We start from the raw sequence: 19,353 nt of genomic DNA on the forward strand, positions 1-19,353 counted from the left end.
AACTCCTGGGATATTGATCTGGTCAGTTAAGTAGCAGAGGGGGTTGTTAATCTAATTAACACTAAAGCAGCTGAAACTGATTAACAATGGGTGCACTAGATGGGCAACAATGAGCCAACCTCCAAAACAGGAAAGGCTTTACAGGTGAAGGCCACTGACATTTTTTTCCCTACTCATCCTTTCTGACTGTTTTTCACTAGTTTTGCATTTGGCTAGGGTCAGTGTCACTACTGGTAGCATGAGGCGATACCTGTTCCCTATAGAGGTTGCACAGGCAGTCCAACTCCTCCAGGATGGCACATCAATATGTGCCATTGCCAGAAGGTTTGCTGCATCTCCCAGCACAGTCTCAAGAGCATGGAGGTGATTCCAGGAGACAGGCAGTTACTTTAGAACAGCTGGACAGGGCCATAGGTACTTAATCCATCAGCAGGACCAGTATTTGCTCCTTTGTGCAGAATGTCTCTGACAAAACAATCAGTAACAAACTTCATGAGAGTGGCCTGAGGGCATGACGCCCTCTAGTGGGCCCTGTGCTCACTACCTGGCACCGTGGAGCTTAATTGGCATTTGCCATCGAACACCAGAAATGGCAGGTCCACCTCTAGCGCCCTGTGCTTTTCACGAATGAGAGCAGGTTCACCCTGAGCACATGTGACAGCCATGAAAGGGTCTGGATAAATGAGAGTAGGTTCACCCTGAGCACATGTGACAGCCATGAAAGGGTCTGGATAAGCCGTGAAGAACTTTATGCTGCCTGTAATATCGTTCAGCGTGACCGGTTTCGTGCTGGATCAGTGATGGTCTGGAGAGGCATATCCATGCAGGGACGCACAGACCTCTACAGGCTAGACAATGACACCCCGACTGCTATTAGGTATCGGGATGAATCCTTGGACCTATTGTCAGACCCTACGCTGGTGCAGTGGGTCCTGGGTTTCTCCTGTGCACGACAATGCCTGGCCTCATGTGGCGAGAGTATGCAGCCGACGTCACCAGGTTGCACCTCAGCCTGTCCAGGAGCTCGGTGATGCCCTGGTCCAGATCTGGGAGGAAATACCTCAGCACACCATCGTCTCATTAGGAGCATGGCCCGACGTTGTCAGGCATGCATACATGCACGTGGGGGCCATACAAACTACTGAGTACCATTTTGAGTTGCTGCAACGAAATTTCAGCAAAATGGACTAGCCTGCATTTTTCACTTAGATTTTTTGGGGGTCTTTGAATTCAGCCCACTGTAGGTTGATAATTTTCATTGCCATCAAACGATATGGCATCTTTTCGTTCCTAACATATTACCCAGTACATATCAGTATAGATATCCTGCACGATATTTTTCCCCATTGAGATCTGATGTGTTTTCAAAGTGTTCCTTTAATTTTTTTGAGCACTGTATATATGAAAATTGATCAATCCTATATATATATATATATATATATATATATATATATATATATATATATATATATATAACATTTTTTTTAATGTTTTTCCTTTTTACATACTGTCATCATAGTAATTTAGTGTCACCATAATAACACTGACTATTCTGGGGGAGGGGTTGTGTTTGCTGTGACAGCAATTATTTGAACTGTCATTAATGGCTTTCATTATTGGCTCATTGTTTACTATTGTGATGCTGTGATTGGCCACAGCTATCACATGGTACAGGGTGCTGTGATTGGTCCAGGTACCATGTGATCACTGGTGACAGAGATCACACACAGTAGTAAACAATTATGTCATGAATGTTGTTTACTAGGCAACATGTGATCGCACAGCAATCACGTGGTATCCTGATCGCAGCGGCCTGATACTGAACACCATTGCGTACCCCAGTGCGCATGAACAGGGCGACGTACTCGTGGTTTCTGCTCAAGCCTCCAGCCAACAGTAAAATACTGTTGGATGGTAGGTAAGTGGTTAAGGACAAGTGTTGCCAAATGTAGCCAAATTTTAGCTGTCTCTGGAGTTTGTAACCAACACTGCTGTGTCCGTAAAACACCCAATAGATAATGATGTTGATGGTCTAGCGCTAGATGTTGCAGATTACACAGAAAATATTCACATTGTTGGTATGGCGTTTCCCTTACATATTGGGGTGTGTTTACACCATATATGTTTTTGTTCATTGCGATGCTATTCATTTTGCATGACACCCCAAAGCCTCAAACAGCGCATCTGCACTGCAATGCACCTCATCACTGTGGTGTGCTGCAAACAAATGCAGCAATCCCTATTTTTCCATTCATTGCAGCTTATTCATTTTGAATGGGCTGACTAATGTAGCGCAATTAAATGCACATAACTGTGTGGACTGTGGTGCAGGGTGTTTTGGTGTAAATGGGCCCTTAGCATTCAAACAAACATAGGTAAATGTTTGAATAAGGTTAAACATATCAACCCCCCAACATAAAGCAGACATGCTGACACATCACCGGCGGGTATGGCGATTGGCACTACAGAAACTCGAGATTCCACAGGTTCATTCCCACACCCCCCTTTGGTTCAACACGCGCCTACCTGAGCTGTTGTCTATTCCGGACCCCGCGGTCTGGATACGTTGCGGGATCTTGTATATATATCAGATCATGACGACTACGGGACTTAAAACATTCCAAACACTAAAAGACGAATTCTCACTTCCCAATCACCTGTTTTTCAGGTACTTACAACTTCGTCATGCTATACAAACTCAGTTTTCTGGCTCCAACCCATCCCTGACAGTCCCCTCCATAATTGACACGATCACAGGCGCTGAGCCAGCGAAACTAATCTCCACTCTTTATTCCACCATCCGTCTTCCTAACTCCACAGCCCTAGCTTATAGTGCTAAGAATAGATGGGAGGTGGAGGTTGGAATGCTTGGGGATGAGGATCGGGATGAGATTTTGGAAAGCGTAAAAAAAGTTTCCCCTAAACTGTCGGACCGCCTAACACAATTATATATCATACATAGAACATATCTGACTCCCCAGAGGGTGGCGCGTTTTGAACCCACGCATAACCCAGGATGCCGTCTATGCGATCACACCCCAGGCTCTTTCTATCACCTCATATGGTCCTGTCCAATTATCCAAGAGTACTGGATACAAGTGATACGCTTCCTCCACGATCAAATGGGCTCTCCTGCTACCCTAGACCCAAAGATGTGTCTGCTTGGCCTGCTACCTGACTTAGATACTGACAAACCCCTCCGTACCTTTCTACATGAAACGCTATTCTCGGCGAGAAAAGCGATTGCCCGTAATTGGATGCAGGCCCTACCCCCTACAATCCAATGTTGGAAAAAAGAAATCAATGACACTCTCCCATATAAGAAGCTGATTTATGTACATAGAGGATGCCCACTTAAATACGAGCAGGTCTGGAACAGATGGCTGGAGGATGGTGAAACATGTACTTGAAATGTTGATATGTTCCTCTCTCTCTTTCTTCTTTCCTCCTCCTTCTTTACTGTGTGCTGGCTTCATGTCCGGCGGATATCTCACCCTATATTATGTAGATAACTCAATGTGCTCATGTATGTACTGCTGATTTGGCCATGTTGGCTCATATTATTTTTCATGTACCAAGCATATATTTTCTTAATAAAGTTGGTTTTCCAATTAAAAAAAAAAAAAAACATATCAGGAAGTTTAGGAATGCTTGGGTACACGTTTTTTTTTTTTTAAAACCGTTTTAGTGACGAAAAACATGCACTAAAGAACAATGAGGGCGCATTTTACTTCAGTCTAAAGAGATTGTAATTTCCACATTAGGCAAAACAGCCAATTGTCTGTAAATGATCATATCTTGGATTAGTAGTATGACACATTAAATATTCATTTAAACAGATTACACAGAAGACCTGATATGCACTGTAAACTGGCTACAGCAGTGTTATCCAACAGAGCTTACAATTACCATAATTAGTTGCAGACAGACACAAAATATCAGGCTGGGTTATTACTCATGAAGTTACTGCAGCCAAGCACTACCTGGCAAACAGCTTCCTAGCAAACATAATACAAAGTCCATTTATGTTGTATATTGTTCAATGTTTTATATATTCTTCAAATTGTGCTTTAATAAAACGGTGGTTTTATAAACACTAGCAGGTATGCAGAACCACATAACAGTGTGGAATGTATTCAACAAGGGGGCATAAATGTATAGGACAGGGAACATTAAACACATTTGTTAGCCTCTTCAACCTCCTTATATAAAGGCAGTACAGCAAATGAGATCACCATTCTAAAACAATATCTACTGTATATCACCTTTCTTCATAGCAATATCAAAACTGTATATTCATGTTGATGCATCATTTGACAAATCATGATGGCACCACTCTCTCCAAGTCTCCTGAAGTCAGTCCCCCAAGATTTTCCACTTCAACAACTACATAGGCATGTCAGACGGACAACAATTCCATTCAGGACAGGCTCAGTTAATAAGTGTAGCTACTCTATATGATAAAATAGGATTTGAAATTTAACAAAATGTGGGTGTTTTGTGAAAACTTTATTGTGTAGAGGGCAATCAATGTGATTACACACGCAGCAATGCGGCCTTTAATAATGTATACGTATCCCAGCAGATATTGTATCTGTCTGCATCCAATGGTGGCAGTAGTTGGTACAACGAACCATTATTAGTGGTCTAAAGCCCCTTTCACACTTGTACGACCTGAAAGTAGCACGATTTTGCCACGACTTTGACGCGACTTGAAGCAATGCCTGTGTAATCTTGAGGTCTATGGACCTCAAGTTGCATCAAAGTTGGACCAAATTAGTGCAGGGACTACCTTGAAGTCGCACAGATATGAATGGTACTCATTGGAAATCATGGGATGCGACTTTGCAGTGACAAGTCATACAAGTGTGAAAGGGGCCCTAAATGAAGCAAGGTAATCTGTATACATAACGGTAGACACCCTTATTCTTGTACATCAAATCTAGTGCATCAACTTTCCAGAGTGCAATAATCAAAAGTAATTAAATTAAGTCCAACTGATGCCTGTGTTATAAAGCACATCACACAATTACCCTGCATCTTTCAAAAGATCCAGGAAAGCGTGGAATTTACTGAAGGATTTTTCTATGCTGTCAAGAACCCCTTCATCCTCCAAAAGCACAGATGTTACCGTTCGCGTTTCAAGTGCCTCCGAAAGACTGCGATTGATTTGCCTTAATCGAGTATTTTCAACTTCCAGCTGAAAGAAAAACATATAAACCAAGAGTTAGAAGCTAATATTTTTTCTCATAAGTTGCTATGGATTTATAAGGCATTTACTCCTTCTGAAACTCCTAGTTTTCAGGGTGTGTCAGAATCTCTGCTTTAGACTCAGAACATGCATGCAGCAATTTAAAAAAATGAGAGAAAAGTTGTAATTCCTTATCTCAGTGAGTCTTTAACCTTCAGGCCGGGTTCACACTGGTACGACAAACGCTCTGACATTGGGAGCTCATGTCGCATGATGTGTATAAATCAATGTTTCCCTATGAGAGCCATCTTAACTGGTCCGACACAAGTCGGTCCGACTTTGAAAATGCTCCCAGCACTACTTTGGTCCGACTTTGATCCTACTTCAGCCCATTGAATATCACTGAAGTCGGTTCAAAGTTGGATCGCTGTCTGAACCGATGCAACTTTGGTATGCGACTTGAGCTCTTGAAGGGGAACCCCATGCCAAATAAAAAAAACAAAACAAAACAAAAAACGGCATGGGTTCCCCCTTTAAGAGCATGCCAGGCTCTTCGGTCTGGTATGGATTTTAAGGGGAACCCCCCCACGCAGACAAAGCGGCATGGGGTCCCCCCCAAAATCCATACCAGACCCTTATCCCTGCACGCAGCCGGCAGGTCAGGAAGGGGGATGGGGACGAGCGAAAGCCCCCCCCCTCCTGAACCGTACCAGGCCACACACCCTCAACTTGGGGGGGGGGGGTTGCTTTGGTGCAGGGGGGGCCTTGCGCCCCACCACCCCAAAGCACTTTGTCCCCATGCTAATGAGGACAAGGGCCTCTTCCCGACAACCCTGGCCGATGGTTGTCCGGGTCTGTGGGCGGGGGGCTTATTGGAATCTGGAAGCCCCCTTTACCAAGGGGGCCCCCAGATCCCGGCCCCGCACCCTAAAAAACACATTACACAGGTTTTTACAGTAATTTATTAAGGCAACTCCAGCGTTTCTTCCGATTTCTTCTCCCCTCTCTGGCTCTTCTCCCTCCTCCGCTGATGTCTTCTGCCTCTGCCGGCTCTTCTCCCCTGATGTCTTCTAGCCCTCTCCTGTTCTTCTCCCTCTGTCCGCTGTCTTCTGCCTCTGCTGGGTCTCCTCTCTCCGCTGTCTTCTCTGATGCTGACTTGAAGCTCTCTCCCGCTCCAATGCTGGGTGCGTGCTGTGCCACCACTTATATAATGACCGCCCTGGACGGTGACGTCAGAAGGGGGCGGGGCCTCCACATGACGTCACCTGGTGACCCCGCCCCATGCCAATATAAGTAGTTGCACACCCTGCACCCAACATTAGAGCGGGAGAGAGCGTTGAGTCAACATCGGAGGAAGAACAGAGGGTAAAGACAGCGGAGACAGGGAGAAGAACCGGAGAGGGCTAGAAGATATCAGCGGAGAAGAACTGAAGAGGGGAGAAGAACCGGCAGAGGCAGACATCAGCGGAGGAAGAAGAAAATCGGAAGAGACGCCGGAGCTGCCTTAATAAATTAAATTTAAAAACCTGTGTACTGCGTTTTATTTTTGAAACTTTTTTTTAGGTGAATGGGTACCCCTTACTCAGTCACATAGGGTGGGGGGGTCGGGATCTGGGGGGCCCCTTGTTAAAAGGGGCTTCCAGATTCCGATAAGCCCCCCGCCCGCAGTCCCTGACAACCAATGGCCAGGATTGTCAGGAAGAGACCCTTGTCCTCATCAACATGGCTGCAAGGTGCTTTGGGGTAGGGGGCACAAACACCCACCCCCCCATGTTGAGGGCATGTGGCCTGTTACAGTTCAGGAGGAGGGGGCGCTCGCTCATCTCCACCCCCTTTCCTGACCTGCCGAGCTGCATGCTCGGACAAGGGTTTGGTATGGATTCTGAGAGGGGAACCCATGCCGTTTTCATTTTATTTGGTGTGGAGTTCCCCCTAAAGATTCATACCAGACACAAAGTGCCTAGCATTGTTAGGATCAAAGTCGGATCCCCGTTCATTGAAGTTGGTTGGATGTCGGACTTTAAGTCGCAGGGCAAAGTCGGATCCACAGTTGTAGGACTGTCCTGTCGTACCAGTGTGAACCTGGCCTCATTCTTGAAAGTTTAGCAGTAGAAATACTTAAGCTGATCATTATCTTTCACACACAGCAATAAGTCAATCATTCAAGTAAGGCCGGGTTCACACTGTTACAACACGACCGTTGTAGACTGCGATCCTACTTTGCCCTGGGACATCGGTTCTACATCGGTCCTACGTCAGTCCGACTTGAATGAACAGGATACAATTTTGCTCTGACTTTGAGACAGTCTGACTTGTCCTTTGACCAATCAAAACAATCCCAGTGTGACATAAATTCCTTTAACCACTACTGTAATCACCATGTCGGATGTCACATGTCGAATGGTTAGAACGAGGATCCGACTTTGATCCGACTTCAATGATATTAAATGGGCTGAAAAATGACCAAAGTTGGACCAAAGTAGTGCAAAGTAGTGCAGGAACCTTTTCCAAAGTTGGACTGACTTGTGTCGGAACAGTTAGGAGGGCTCTCATAGGCAATCATTGATTTGTACACATCATGCGACACGCGCTGCTAAAGTCAGAGCATATGTCGTACCAGTGTGAACCAGATATTTTTTTTATTACCTAACCCTGCTTTAAACTTCTCCACAACTTTATCCTTGACCTGTCTGTTGTGTTCCTTGGCCTTCATGATGCGGTTTGTTCACTAAAGTTCTCTAATAAACCTCTGAGGGCTTCACAGAACAGCTGTATTTATACTGAGTTCAAATTACACATAGGTGAATTCTATTTACTAATTAATTGACTTTAGAAGGCAATTGGTTCCACTAGATTTTAGTTAGGGGTATCAGAGCAAAGGGGGCTAAATACAAATTCACGCAGATATTTATTTGTAAAAAATGTTGAAAACCCATTTATCATTTACCTTCCACTTCACAATTATGTGCCACTTTGTGTTTGTCTATCACATAAAATCCTAATAAAATACATTTATATTTTTGGTTAGAACATGAATGTGGAAAATTTCAAGGGGTATGACTACTTTTCAAGGTACTGAATGTAACTGTTCACAATGCAGGCGTGCTGCACTTTGAAAAGTCCTGCATGCTGGATCTTTGGTGGTTTTTCAAAAGCACACCTTTCATCATAAGTTAATGGGAACGCATTAGTGTGAAAGGACCCTAAGGTAATGGAAAATTGAACGTTTTGTGTTGTTACTAAAACAGGTGGGGGACACTTCCAAATAGGACAATTGTTCCTGTGACAATTAAGAAAATATTCCCCTTACTTTGGAGAGATTATCTCCCACTTTCTGTTGCATCTCAACTGAGAAAGTGAAAGAAAATCAACCCAGTGGGAAACAGGGATTGTGAAAAAAAAATAAAAATAAATGCACATATTTTTGCAGGAAAAAAACAGGCACCTGCAGAGCATTGCACCTGTAAATCAGCGGAATATGGGAACAATGTCAGGCTCCTGCAGATAAGCCCTATAGCTTTCTGCCCATACCTTTGTACGGGCCGTCAGTCTGAATGCTGCAGGGCTTGTGAATGAATTATGAGCATGCTCATCAGCATCCTCCCAGTTCATTGAGCTGCACTGGCAGACGAGATTTGTTGTTTTCGCATTCACAGATTCCTGTAAATGAATGGCGTAGCTGTGCAGGCAGAGCCCCGCACAGTTGTGCAGTTTTAAAAATGTGATAGCGGGTGCAGGGAGAGGATCCCCCACCCACTTTCAGAGGGAGGGGGGTTCTGGCAGCTGCAACCATGTAAAGAGGAGCATGTTATATGTTACACTCCAAATAGGGTGTAATATGCTCCTAAAAGGTGAGCTTATCTTTTAAACCTGTAATAAGAAAAATAATAATTGCTTTTATATAGGATAGTTACTTTTATGATTTGTGAACCTGAGCTAAATATGGAACCAGCTGTTTTAAACTCGCAAAAGAAATCTCCATACAGAGAGTAACTAATCTTTGCCATCTACCAAGGTTTCTCTGGTCACCCTCGTATCTGCTGTTAAAAAAACTGCTGTACTGGTACAAATTTCTCAGAAAACAGCAAAAAGCCATGTTGTAATTAAAGGCAAATGCAACAAAGCTAGAATATTACTATTTTACCTCCATTATCCTGTCATCAGCTCTTAACCTTGCTTTTCTTTCTTCTTCAAGTCTTAGCTGGCATTCCTCCAATGCAACCTTGTCAACAAAAAGAACAATACTTAAAATACTGAATAAATTAATGGATTAACAAAAATAAAGTAAAGTAAAGTAGATGTCAAAGTTGCAGCCACTCCAAGGAAAGGGTCTGACGCACTCAATAACACAAATGTGTGGTTGGTATACACTAGTCCTATACAGCAAAGGGCCAAGTGCTCAAGACCTCATCCAGCCTGTCTAAATTCATCATTAAAAGTAACCTCACTAATTCAAATGATCTGAAAAACAAAGAATTGAATTATGTATAGTTTGGCAACTTTTCCATATCATGGTTAAAACAATAACAAAAAGATGTGCAACTATGGAGTACTGGCATGCAGGCGAACAAAAAGATTAGCAAGAGAACAATATATGCAAAAATAGGATAGTTGTACTCACAATGAATTTATTTTCTTGGAGTCCACTGAGGGACACACCTCCTTCACCTTTGCATTATATTGCTGCCTACAGAGGGTACGGTACAAAAATCCTATTTTCTTTCTCGTTCATAAAAGGACACAGGATATCTCTCGACTTCTGGACATCCAAAAGCAGTTCAACTAAGAAGATGGGCAACACAGCAAACACACACTAGCAGGCCCAAGAAAGCAGCAGAGATTTCAGAACTGTCTGCAACTCAAAGAGCCACCTGAAGGTCCTTATGCCCCAAGCTGGCTTCAGATGAGACTGCAACGTCCACTTTGCAGAACCTGAAAATGTGTGGAAGAAGACCAGGTGGCAGCCTTGCAAACCTGGAAATCAGTTGATTGATGCTGAAAAGCCCAAAAAGCACTCAAAGATCTAGTAGAATGTGCCTTGCCAGGGAAGGGTAGAACAAGAAACTGATACACCTTATGGGGACCACCTTGGATGAAATAAAGGGAATCAGTCATTCTGAAAGATACATCGGTAAGTATTAAAAAATGGGACCATAAGAAATTACACCACCAAAACTCTTTTTGCTTTCATGTGTTATAGAGTAAAAAAAGGTATAAATATGTAGACACATGAAGTATAGTACATAACTCATGTCAAAGCCCTAAAACAGTATTAACCCATATTCTTTCCTACTGGAGCTGTATAAAGCTTCAATAAATCATGATATTTTAAAGAATATTGTCCAGAGAGTTTGCTTGAATGAGAAAGGTGAACTGGGAAGCCTGTATTTAATACTCTACATGTTTCTTAGACCAAAGGTCCATTTCTTCAGGAGATAACAGTAGGCATATCTGAAATTCCACCTCTATATACATATGCAAAACAGAGTCAAGTGTAACAAAGTACACAATTATCACAAAAACCATCATAAAGATACTTGCAGAGACTATCACAATACATTAAGTTTAACTTCTTTAAAATGTAAAATTATTAATCTGGAGGTGGGTTGCATGGGATCAAGGGGAAGCCATACTCCACGACCAATGCTTAAATCTGGGTATAACAATGCAAAGATAAAGTCAAATTTAGGTCTGTAATATATTTTGCCCTGTTTCATTTAAGGAATGCATACCAAATAGAAATAAACACTTTAATTCCCCAGCACATCAAAGGATGCCTTAGCATGGATCCACACTTCTAGTGTTTAATGATGTAAGTAATGCAGGTATAAATATAAACCTACAAAACATTATGAATGATACACATGTATAATTAGAACTTTATATTATAAGGCCAATACAAAAATAGCACAAAGAGGTAAGAAAGTTTACCCATGAACATTGTAGTGTGAGAATGCAATGTAGTGCTGCTCTCCAAGAGCACAGTGCAGGCTTAAAGTGGTTGTTAACCCACATTTCATAGTTTATACAATCCTCCTGGTCTCCTAAGGATATGTCCCCCTGTGTGTGTGTTTTATTAAAATAACTCGTCCTTTACCCCCACTGATGTCAGTCTGGAGGGGAGCAGGAGAGAGCCGGTGGGTCACATGAGAGACGATCGGAGCTCTGAGATAAGGTAAAGGACGACTTATTTTAATAAAACACACACACACACAGAGGGACATATCCTTAGGAGACCAGGAGGATTGCATAAACTATGAAATGTTATTTCAGCAGCAGCAGCAGGAGGGGGCGGTCCCTGACACAGGAGCAGACAGGTAGGGAGGGGGGGAGAGGACGGGACAGCTGTAGATGACGGAGGCACGTAAGCTGACCACAGTGTCAGGGCTCAGCAGCCATGATAAACTGTGGTCAGCTTACAGAGGGGAGGATAGAAACTGGCAGGATCAGCCAAGCTTTTTTCAGGTGTTACATGGGGCCAAATTACACAGCACAAGCACTGTGCTGTATAACATGCTTTAAGGGAATAGGATCCAATTTTTTAGTTTTTTCTTAGGTTAACAAACGCTTTAAAACAGTTGTAAAGTCACTAATCACAAAATCTGGAATCCCCGCTGTTACAGCAAGATATACTGTGCAGTGTAAGTTATACAGTGAAATACTTTATTTTACAGCGCCGCTGTGTGGTCACGTGCCCTCCAGGCACTCTCCTTTCCCGATCTGAGCACTACAGTGGGAGGGGCTGAGATTCACTGTACTAATGACACTGGCCAGGAAGGGGTTAACATTTAGGGGCAATCAAAGGGTTAACTGTGTGCCTAACAATGTTTACGATGTGTAGTATGTGCTGCTTTTACTGAGTAATATGCCTGTTTTTACTCCTTGCTTTGCAGGGAGAAAAGAACTGACACATTACTGCTGTCTGTAGAGACCCCTGTGTTGTTTACCAACACAGGGCTCTCTTCTGTTATTCACTCAGCCGATCAACAGGTTACGGCCATAGATTATTGGCCGGGACCAACTGATCGGCTTGTATTGTATAAAAAAAGAAAGCTTTTTTTTCTACCAAATTAAAGGCAAATTTGTCCTGGAAAAAAAAAAAGGTATAATCCACCTGGATACACTATGCACCTGTAATGATAAGTTAGTACAGTTTCAATAACTGAAGTCAAAGTTGCAAAATTGTGTTCAGGCGTTAGTATTTGATTTACCCTCCATCATGAAGGGGTTTAATATAATAGGAAAAAATATAAACATAGAATGTAATTAATTTCTATGATGTTATACTCACCAATATTTGGGCATTGGTGGTGGAATATGGATTGCCCTTGATCCCGTGCAGCCTGCTTCAGACTTTATTTATTGTGATAACTGAAAACTTTTTGCACGCTACTCCAATATACTTATGTACTGTATATCTCTGAAATTTCACATATACTTTTGTATCTCCTGAAGTGGAACTTTGGTCTAAGAAACACATAGGGTATTGATATTTTTCTCAAACAGCCCTGGTGGCAAGGAATAAGGAGGTATTCGGTACCGGTTTTAGGGCTTTGATACATTTTTTTTTTACTATACCTCATGCTTCCAATATTTAAACAAATTCTTTGACATTTTTGTAATGTCTTAATTAAGGTAATTGTAATAGCTTAAAAGTCCCATTTTTTAATATTCATCAATCTATAGAAAAAAAATTGGATGCTGATAAAAAGCAAACGTTCTTGCAAATAAGGGGTTCATATAATTTTAACTTTCTTACTATATATTTCTGAAAGAAGCAGTGGGTGAGAAAGGGACTCTCACAGTTCGAAATACATCCAGACAATGGAGAAAAGTTTCCTTTTGATGAACTGAAGCCAGAAAAGGGAATGGGAGATTAACGTCCTGGATGAGGCAGGAAATGTCTTGAGCAGGAAATATTGGACCTCTACACTACCTCATCACTATGCTAAATGAGAAATGGTTCCTTGAAGGAAAAGGCCGTCAGTTCAGACACTCATCTTGCAGAGGTGATGGCACCAGGTGATGCCTGCCAATTGTGCATGCCTGGAATGCCACCAAGCCAGGGACAACCTAGTTCTGAATGCCGAATAAATCTGTCTGTCCAAAACTGGTCTATGATGACAAAAGGTTGCCATGACCTTACAGGAGGGCTGGAAAAAAGGACAATTAACTCCTGAAGTGGAAAGATCAAATCTAAAATTGGAGATGCTAAAGTTTCTCCTGATAGCTGTAAATAAAAAAAAAAAAAAAAAAAAAAAAGCAGAAGAAGGACACAGGTCATGCAGTGTAGTAGAGGCATGCAATCACTAGAGTGGCTGCACATAATTACAAATCCTTTAACAGCTGTATTTAGCTGAAGATGCCACGATTTATAGACCTAAATGTTTAAGAAAAAAGGTGTTTATTTACTAAAGATATCCTACCTGCAAACGTTTGTAGTTTCTAGCATTTGTCTTCTGTGGAGTGTCAGGCACCCCAGGTCTGTCAATAATTAGGTCTGCAGAGCCCTCAGATTCATCACTGTCACAGGAGGTCTCACTATCCATAGACACTTTCACCGGACTACCTGCCTAATAACAGAATACAGAAACGGCATGTGAACATTTTAAACATAACAAAGGCTTACTGTATGCTCATGAGATGTACCCTACACAAACCATTCTAAAAAAACACAAAAACCCAAACAAATGGTATCATTTTTTATTACTTTATATTAACAAGGGAGGTCTACAGAGTCACAGGGTCTAAACAATATTTTACCAACAGTCAGAACATATGTGTGAACATTCATTCAGCCAAACTCCTAGGCTATGGCATTTCAAGACCCACACTGGTGTATAAACCAACACAAATGGGATTTTTTGTACTTACTTTCCCTTTCTTGAAGTCCATTAAAAGACAAAGGAATTTAAGTAATAGCCTGTGGGCTAAAAGGGGGTGCACCTGAATGCCTGAGAGGGAAACTACCCAAGGACCAACCAGGATGCACAATAACCACCCCACATGTAAAAGAGGGGGTGCACCTCCATGCAAAAGGCTTTTCAGGGGGGGGTTAGATGACCTTTACGTTCGAGTGCCATGGGCTGAGAGGGAGCCAAGCTCAGAGGGCCTGGAGTCACCTCCTGCAGACGTGGATAAAGAAGGGTGGGATTCAGTCAGGCTCTCCCTAGACCTCCTATGCTGGGGCCGGAGGACGATTTGTCCTCCCGCAGCATTACTGATCACCATGTCCAGTGCAGGGTCAAAGACATGATGTTCTTTGAAGGCCATGATGTTCCTTTGATATGTCATTAGCATCCCAGCCAGCATAACCAGAGTACCCTGTGCACCTGTATTGACCTCAGACCCCTGCAGGATATACAGTACGTGTAGATGCTTTTAATAAGCCATCCCAACTGAAGCATAATTCTGCAGACATTTACTCCACTGGTTCTCTAAAACAAAAGGAGGGGCTTGGGACTTTAAATGAGGTGTGTGGGTTTTTTCCACTATTTTCACACTTCATTTGTACTTAGCTTTCATCTTGGTGTTGGGCTCTTGTTACTGTTCAATACTTTTTAACACTATCATATACCTTCATGTACTCACAGTCTACCTGATTTACTCACCTTTACAGCATTGGAGCCCAAATGAATTTCTTTTTGATCATTTGTTTCCTTTCCTCTGGGAATCGTGATGCATCTCCGGCTTTCCTGCAGGCCCCTTCCTCAGCTCCCGAGATGAACATTTTAAGCAGCCACCAGTTTTTATGTTCACATAGTTTAGACTTAGTTAACATACAAGTACCTAGCGGGTTGAGTCATAGTCTCCCCTGTGTTTGGGTGTAACATTGGACCATATTGTTTTATTTATGCTTTTTTACAGACATTGGTGCACTCGCCCCTGATGATGTGGTAGGAATCCACGAAACGCGCGTCGGGCTAATTTTGATGCACTATTTTCTTTTTTGATGGTTTTTATTTCATCCACTCCCAAGTTACCCCACCATGTTGCTTTTCAAGCGATCCTATATGAGGGACAACTGTTTTATACCTCAATATGTCATCTCAAGGTTGCTATGATTGTTTTCATGAATATTTGGTTAACAATATGTGACCGATCTGCTTGTGTTACCATGCATGTAGTCATTTTGCTAGGTCTTGTTTTTTTAATGTATTGAATAAAACATTTCTTCTTACATTGACTAATCTTTCAGCCATGCTAGACCTACCTCGTTTAAAGTCCCAAACCCTCTCTTTCTTGGTTCTCTAAAACAGGAGTCCACCCCAGCTCAGGAAAGATCTCTTTGGAGGGACGTGGTCTAGCAGATTAGAGCCACTTCGGACACACGATAAAGAGCAGAACCAGACAGTTCAAAATCAGATTTCAGGAGGGATTCTAACTGCCTGACAGAATTTTTAAAGAGAAAAGCATATCATGCTCCTTTCAAAACATGTGAATGATGAAGTTCCTGCATATAAGGCAAGGGACATGGCCCCAACTGATGGAACTGAGGAAGACTCTGAAGAATAAGATGTGCCCTCAAAGACTGAGCAGACATTTTGCACCTAAGTAGAGGTAATGCAACTAGGCCCAAAGTCTGAGGCAGCGCCTCAGTTACTTACAAACCAAGGCAACAGGTGCTGATGAGGGTTGGGCAGCTGAAGGTGACACTCCTAATGAAATCATATTGACAAAATACATTGGATGGTGCTTGTGACACCATCACGCAAGTTGGACTGGACCGTAGCGCTCTGCTGTACGGGAAAGTGATGATCAATATACCTGCAGGATTGACACACAAGATACATGGCAGCCAAATCTACATACTTTTGAAAGTCTAATACAACTCATGCACTTTGGAAACATAAGTGTACATTTGTGAAGCAGTCACTTGGTTTTTTAATAAAATCAGTAATACACTATATGGAGCTTTTATTTTGTTTGAGTTCCTAATTTGATTTATAATCATTGGAAGAGGAGACATTTCTGCAGCCTGCCTATTGTGGATACATGCCTGATTACCTGCTACCAGATTGGTGTGAGCTTTGGCCTGCTTATAACTTGCGGGTAAAGTTTCTGCTGAGTGTCATTGCCATAGGTGGTGGGTCTCTCAAAGTGTGGAGTGCACAAAGATATCTTGGAGGAAGAGGAATATATCACTACATGTGGTATTTGCAGAATATCTTGGATGAATTCTATAAAGGGATTTAAACTTCTTGTTTTATTACTATTACTATAGGAGAATAGTGTAATTTTAGGGCTCATGCACACCGACACGTTCCTCCTTAAAGCCTAAACAACCTGACATTCTTTTTTGGTGTCTGAGAGCCCCTGGTGCTGAGCACAGCCACCTATAGACATGAATAGTCATAGGCAGCTGTGCACAGGTACTTGTGTAAAGTAGCGCATGCATACTGATGCAAGTCCCCGAACGCAGGCAGTCTGTGCGCATACCTGCATACAGACACCTACAACCATTGATGTCTTATTCACAGGCACCAAAATATGCTAAGGTGTTCATGCTTTAAGAGGGAATGTGCCCGTGTACATGAGCCCTTTTTCAACTGTAGGCATTTGGTATATGTTGCACATACTGTATTTCCGTTTATTTCATTAGGAGCAACACTGCACATGTTTGTAGTTTGCACAGTATTTTGCATATATTGCATGGATTTATGAGGTGTTTTGTTGCTCACGGAGTATATACTGTATAATGATCATTTGGATGCTACATTTGCAGTGTTGGGTGCTGTTTTTTTTGTTATACATTAGCACAAAAATGAGTTAAACTTTCCCAGCAGAGCTGGAAAAAAGAAGTCCATCCTCCTGAGACACTAGCAAAGAACTGGAAGCATGCTGGGTAGAGAAGGGGCTATATTTGGGCTGGCTTATTTTTTTTTTGTTTTTCAGTGTCCACTCCTCCTGTAGGTGGTTGTGCAACCCAACTATTTCCAAAAGCCTGTGTCCCTAAGTGGAGAAGAAAATAAAAGTTGTTTTCGGCATTTAAAAATCTACATACTTTTTTCTGTGCACAGAGGATTCCTTGCTTTTACGCAGGTTGTTTATTTATTAATTTTTTTACACAACATACGCACATATATACTGTGTATAGGTACATTAACCTCCAATTATCTCAAACGCCTCCAAGCTGGCATCTACAAAATTATCTATACATTATTTTAGCATCTCATAACATTTAAGAACATATGTAAACCTGTAACTTTGTTTACTGCCAGTGGCCAGTGGCACATGCAATCAAATCAAGCATCCCAAATGGGAACAAGGGGGTGCCAGGAATATAGTGATCTTCAAATGCCCATATTTATATCTTTATAGCCATACAAATATATGATATAAAAAATATATATCATATAAATATCAAATAAAAGGATGCATATGCCAATATAGCAAAGGCTCTTACCAATAAGAAAAAACATAATAAGCATCCATTTGTATGCTTAGTTAGGTTTTACATATTGGTAAGGAACTATGCTATAGCTGCACATGCATCTATCATCATGTTCCCTGCCACCCCTTCTGCCTACAGTATGTGGAAAGCTTAGTTAGACTGTATGTGCCCTATTGACCGACAGCAATAAACTAAGTTGTAAGAAGCTTTACATATGTTATCAGATATTATGAGACAATACAGTGATAGATTTTTATAGATTTATTACCTCTTTTCCTAAAGAAGCAGATTCAATATCAGGAAAAGTGTTGAAAAGTGATTAGTCTCAGCAAGTATACGCTGGAAAATTAAATGCTGACTTAATACTTGTTAGTAATATATAGATCATTTGTATAAGCTGACTTGGAGGTTTCAAGACAACTGAAGATACAAGAATCTTGCGATACCTATACAGTGTATGTAAAGAAAAAAAAAAAAAAAGGAACTATGTCATAGCACACAGATCTTTGTACTTTGATTTCTTTTTAATTTTTTAAGTGAAGAGAAATAAAAATCTTTAGATTTTTAAAAGCTGAAAATATATATTTTGCTGGTTTATTTATAATGAGTTATTGGTATCTTTAAAGTCTCAAGAGTTAAAGTATTTCTAGATTGCAATTAGGAATGTGGTAAAAGGAATTATAATTTAGTGAATGTACTGTAAGTGTAGATGAGTACTTGTGTTATTTCTGGGGCAACAAGAGCTAAAATCAAGGAATATCTGAGATCAATTTGTGCCCCCACCCTAAATAGGACTAGATGAAGAAATCAGGATCATCAGTAACACAACAATGCAAATTGGATGGTCAGGCAATGTTCATTTAAATTGACGGATTAAAAAAATGATGTCAAGTATGGAGGGCTGCCACTGCTATCTGCTTTTCTTATGTGTCTTTAATAATTGCTGGTATGTTATTTTTGCTTAACCGTCTGTAGACCTGTCCACATTACAATGCTTTATTATCTCCCTTGTCTTACCCAAAATTATGGCCCGTTTAACTTGCTAGTCTGTTTCTGAAGTAAGAATTTTGCCCTGTTAACCAGCCAAGCTTTATTACCTCCTGAGTGATAATTGAAATCCACCCACACCCCACCCCTATCAGTATAATTGTAAGCTTCTTTGGGGGGAAGCATTTGCAGGGGGCACACATTTGCAACTGGGGCTCTTTCTCAAAAAGTGGGGCTATTTCTGGGAGCACTTCTGACTCTGCACTTCAGCAAATGCACTTCAGCAACGAGACAAAAGAAAACTTTGAAAAACACCACATAGACATCAGGTGACCTTGTTTACCCCTTTAGCTCTTTATCCTTGTAACACGCACTCTCTACCACTCCTTTTGACAGCTCTGACCTCTATACTAAAACTATCTCTCCTTCACCCCTCTTCTCCCCCCCCCCCCACAGCATATATATATATATCACCCTAACTTCTGTCCTCTCCTTATTACTGCACCCACCAACTCCTGCTAATTCTAAATCCACACACACTAAAAATCTCCAAGACCCTGGGCCATGTCCCTTCATATAAATCCCACTCCCATATTACCTCCCTCACCCTCCTGCTTCTCCTAACCTCTGGAGATACACCCCCAAACCCTGGGCCTCCATCATTTAACTGTACCCCATGCACCCATCACCCTGCACCCTCTGGCTGCAGCCGCAATCAACACAATTTAGTTCCTATTTCTATTCTTCCCAAGACCAGACTCCCTTTCTCTTGTGCCCTTTG

At 41.8% G+C, this 19,353-nt stretch overlaps 1 protein-coding gene across 2 annotated transcripts in view; it reads right to left on the minus strand.

The window, feature by feature from the left end:
- CEP78 (centrosomal protein 78) overlaps window positions 1-19,353 on the minus strand; it is a 109,622-nt gene that overhangs the window by 3,710 nt on the left and 86,559 nt on the right. For both annotated transcript variants that reach the window (XM_073633885.1, XM_073633875.1), the window contains exons 12-14: window positions 13,618-13,764; window positions 9,336-9,413; window positions 5,034-5,200 (exon numbers count right to left, since the gene is read on the minus strand). In XM_073633885.1, coding sequence (XP_073489986.1) covers window positions 5,034-5,200; window positions 9,336-9,413; window positions 13,618-13,764 — 392 coding nt within the window. The remainder of the gene's footprint in view (window positions 1-5,033; window positions 5,201-9,335; window positions 9,414-13,617; window positions 13,765-19,353) is intronic.

The sequence above is a fragment of the Aquarana catesbeiana genome, linkage group LG01 (assembly GCF_042186555.1).
Source record: "Aquarana catesbeiana isolate 2022-GZ linkage group LG01, ASM4218655v1, whole genome shotgun sequence".
NCBI classification, from domain to species: domain Eukaryota; kingdom Metazoa; phylum Chordata; class Amphibia; order Anura; family Ranidae; genus Aquarana; species Aquarana catesbeiana.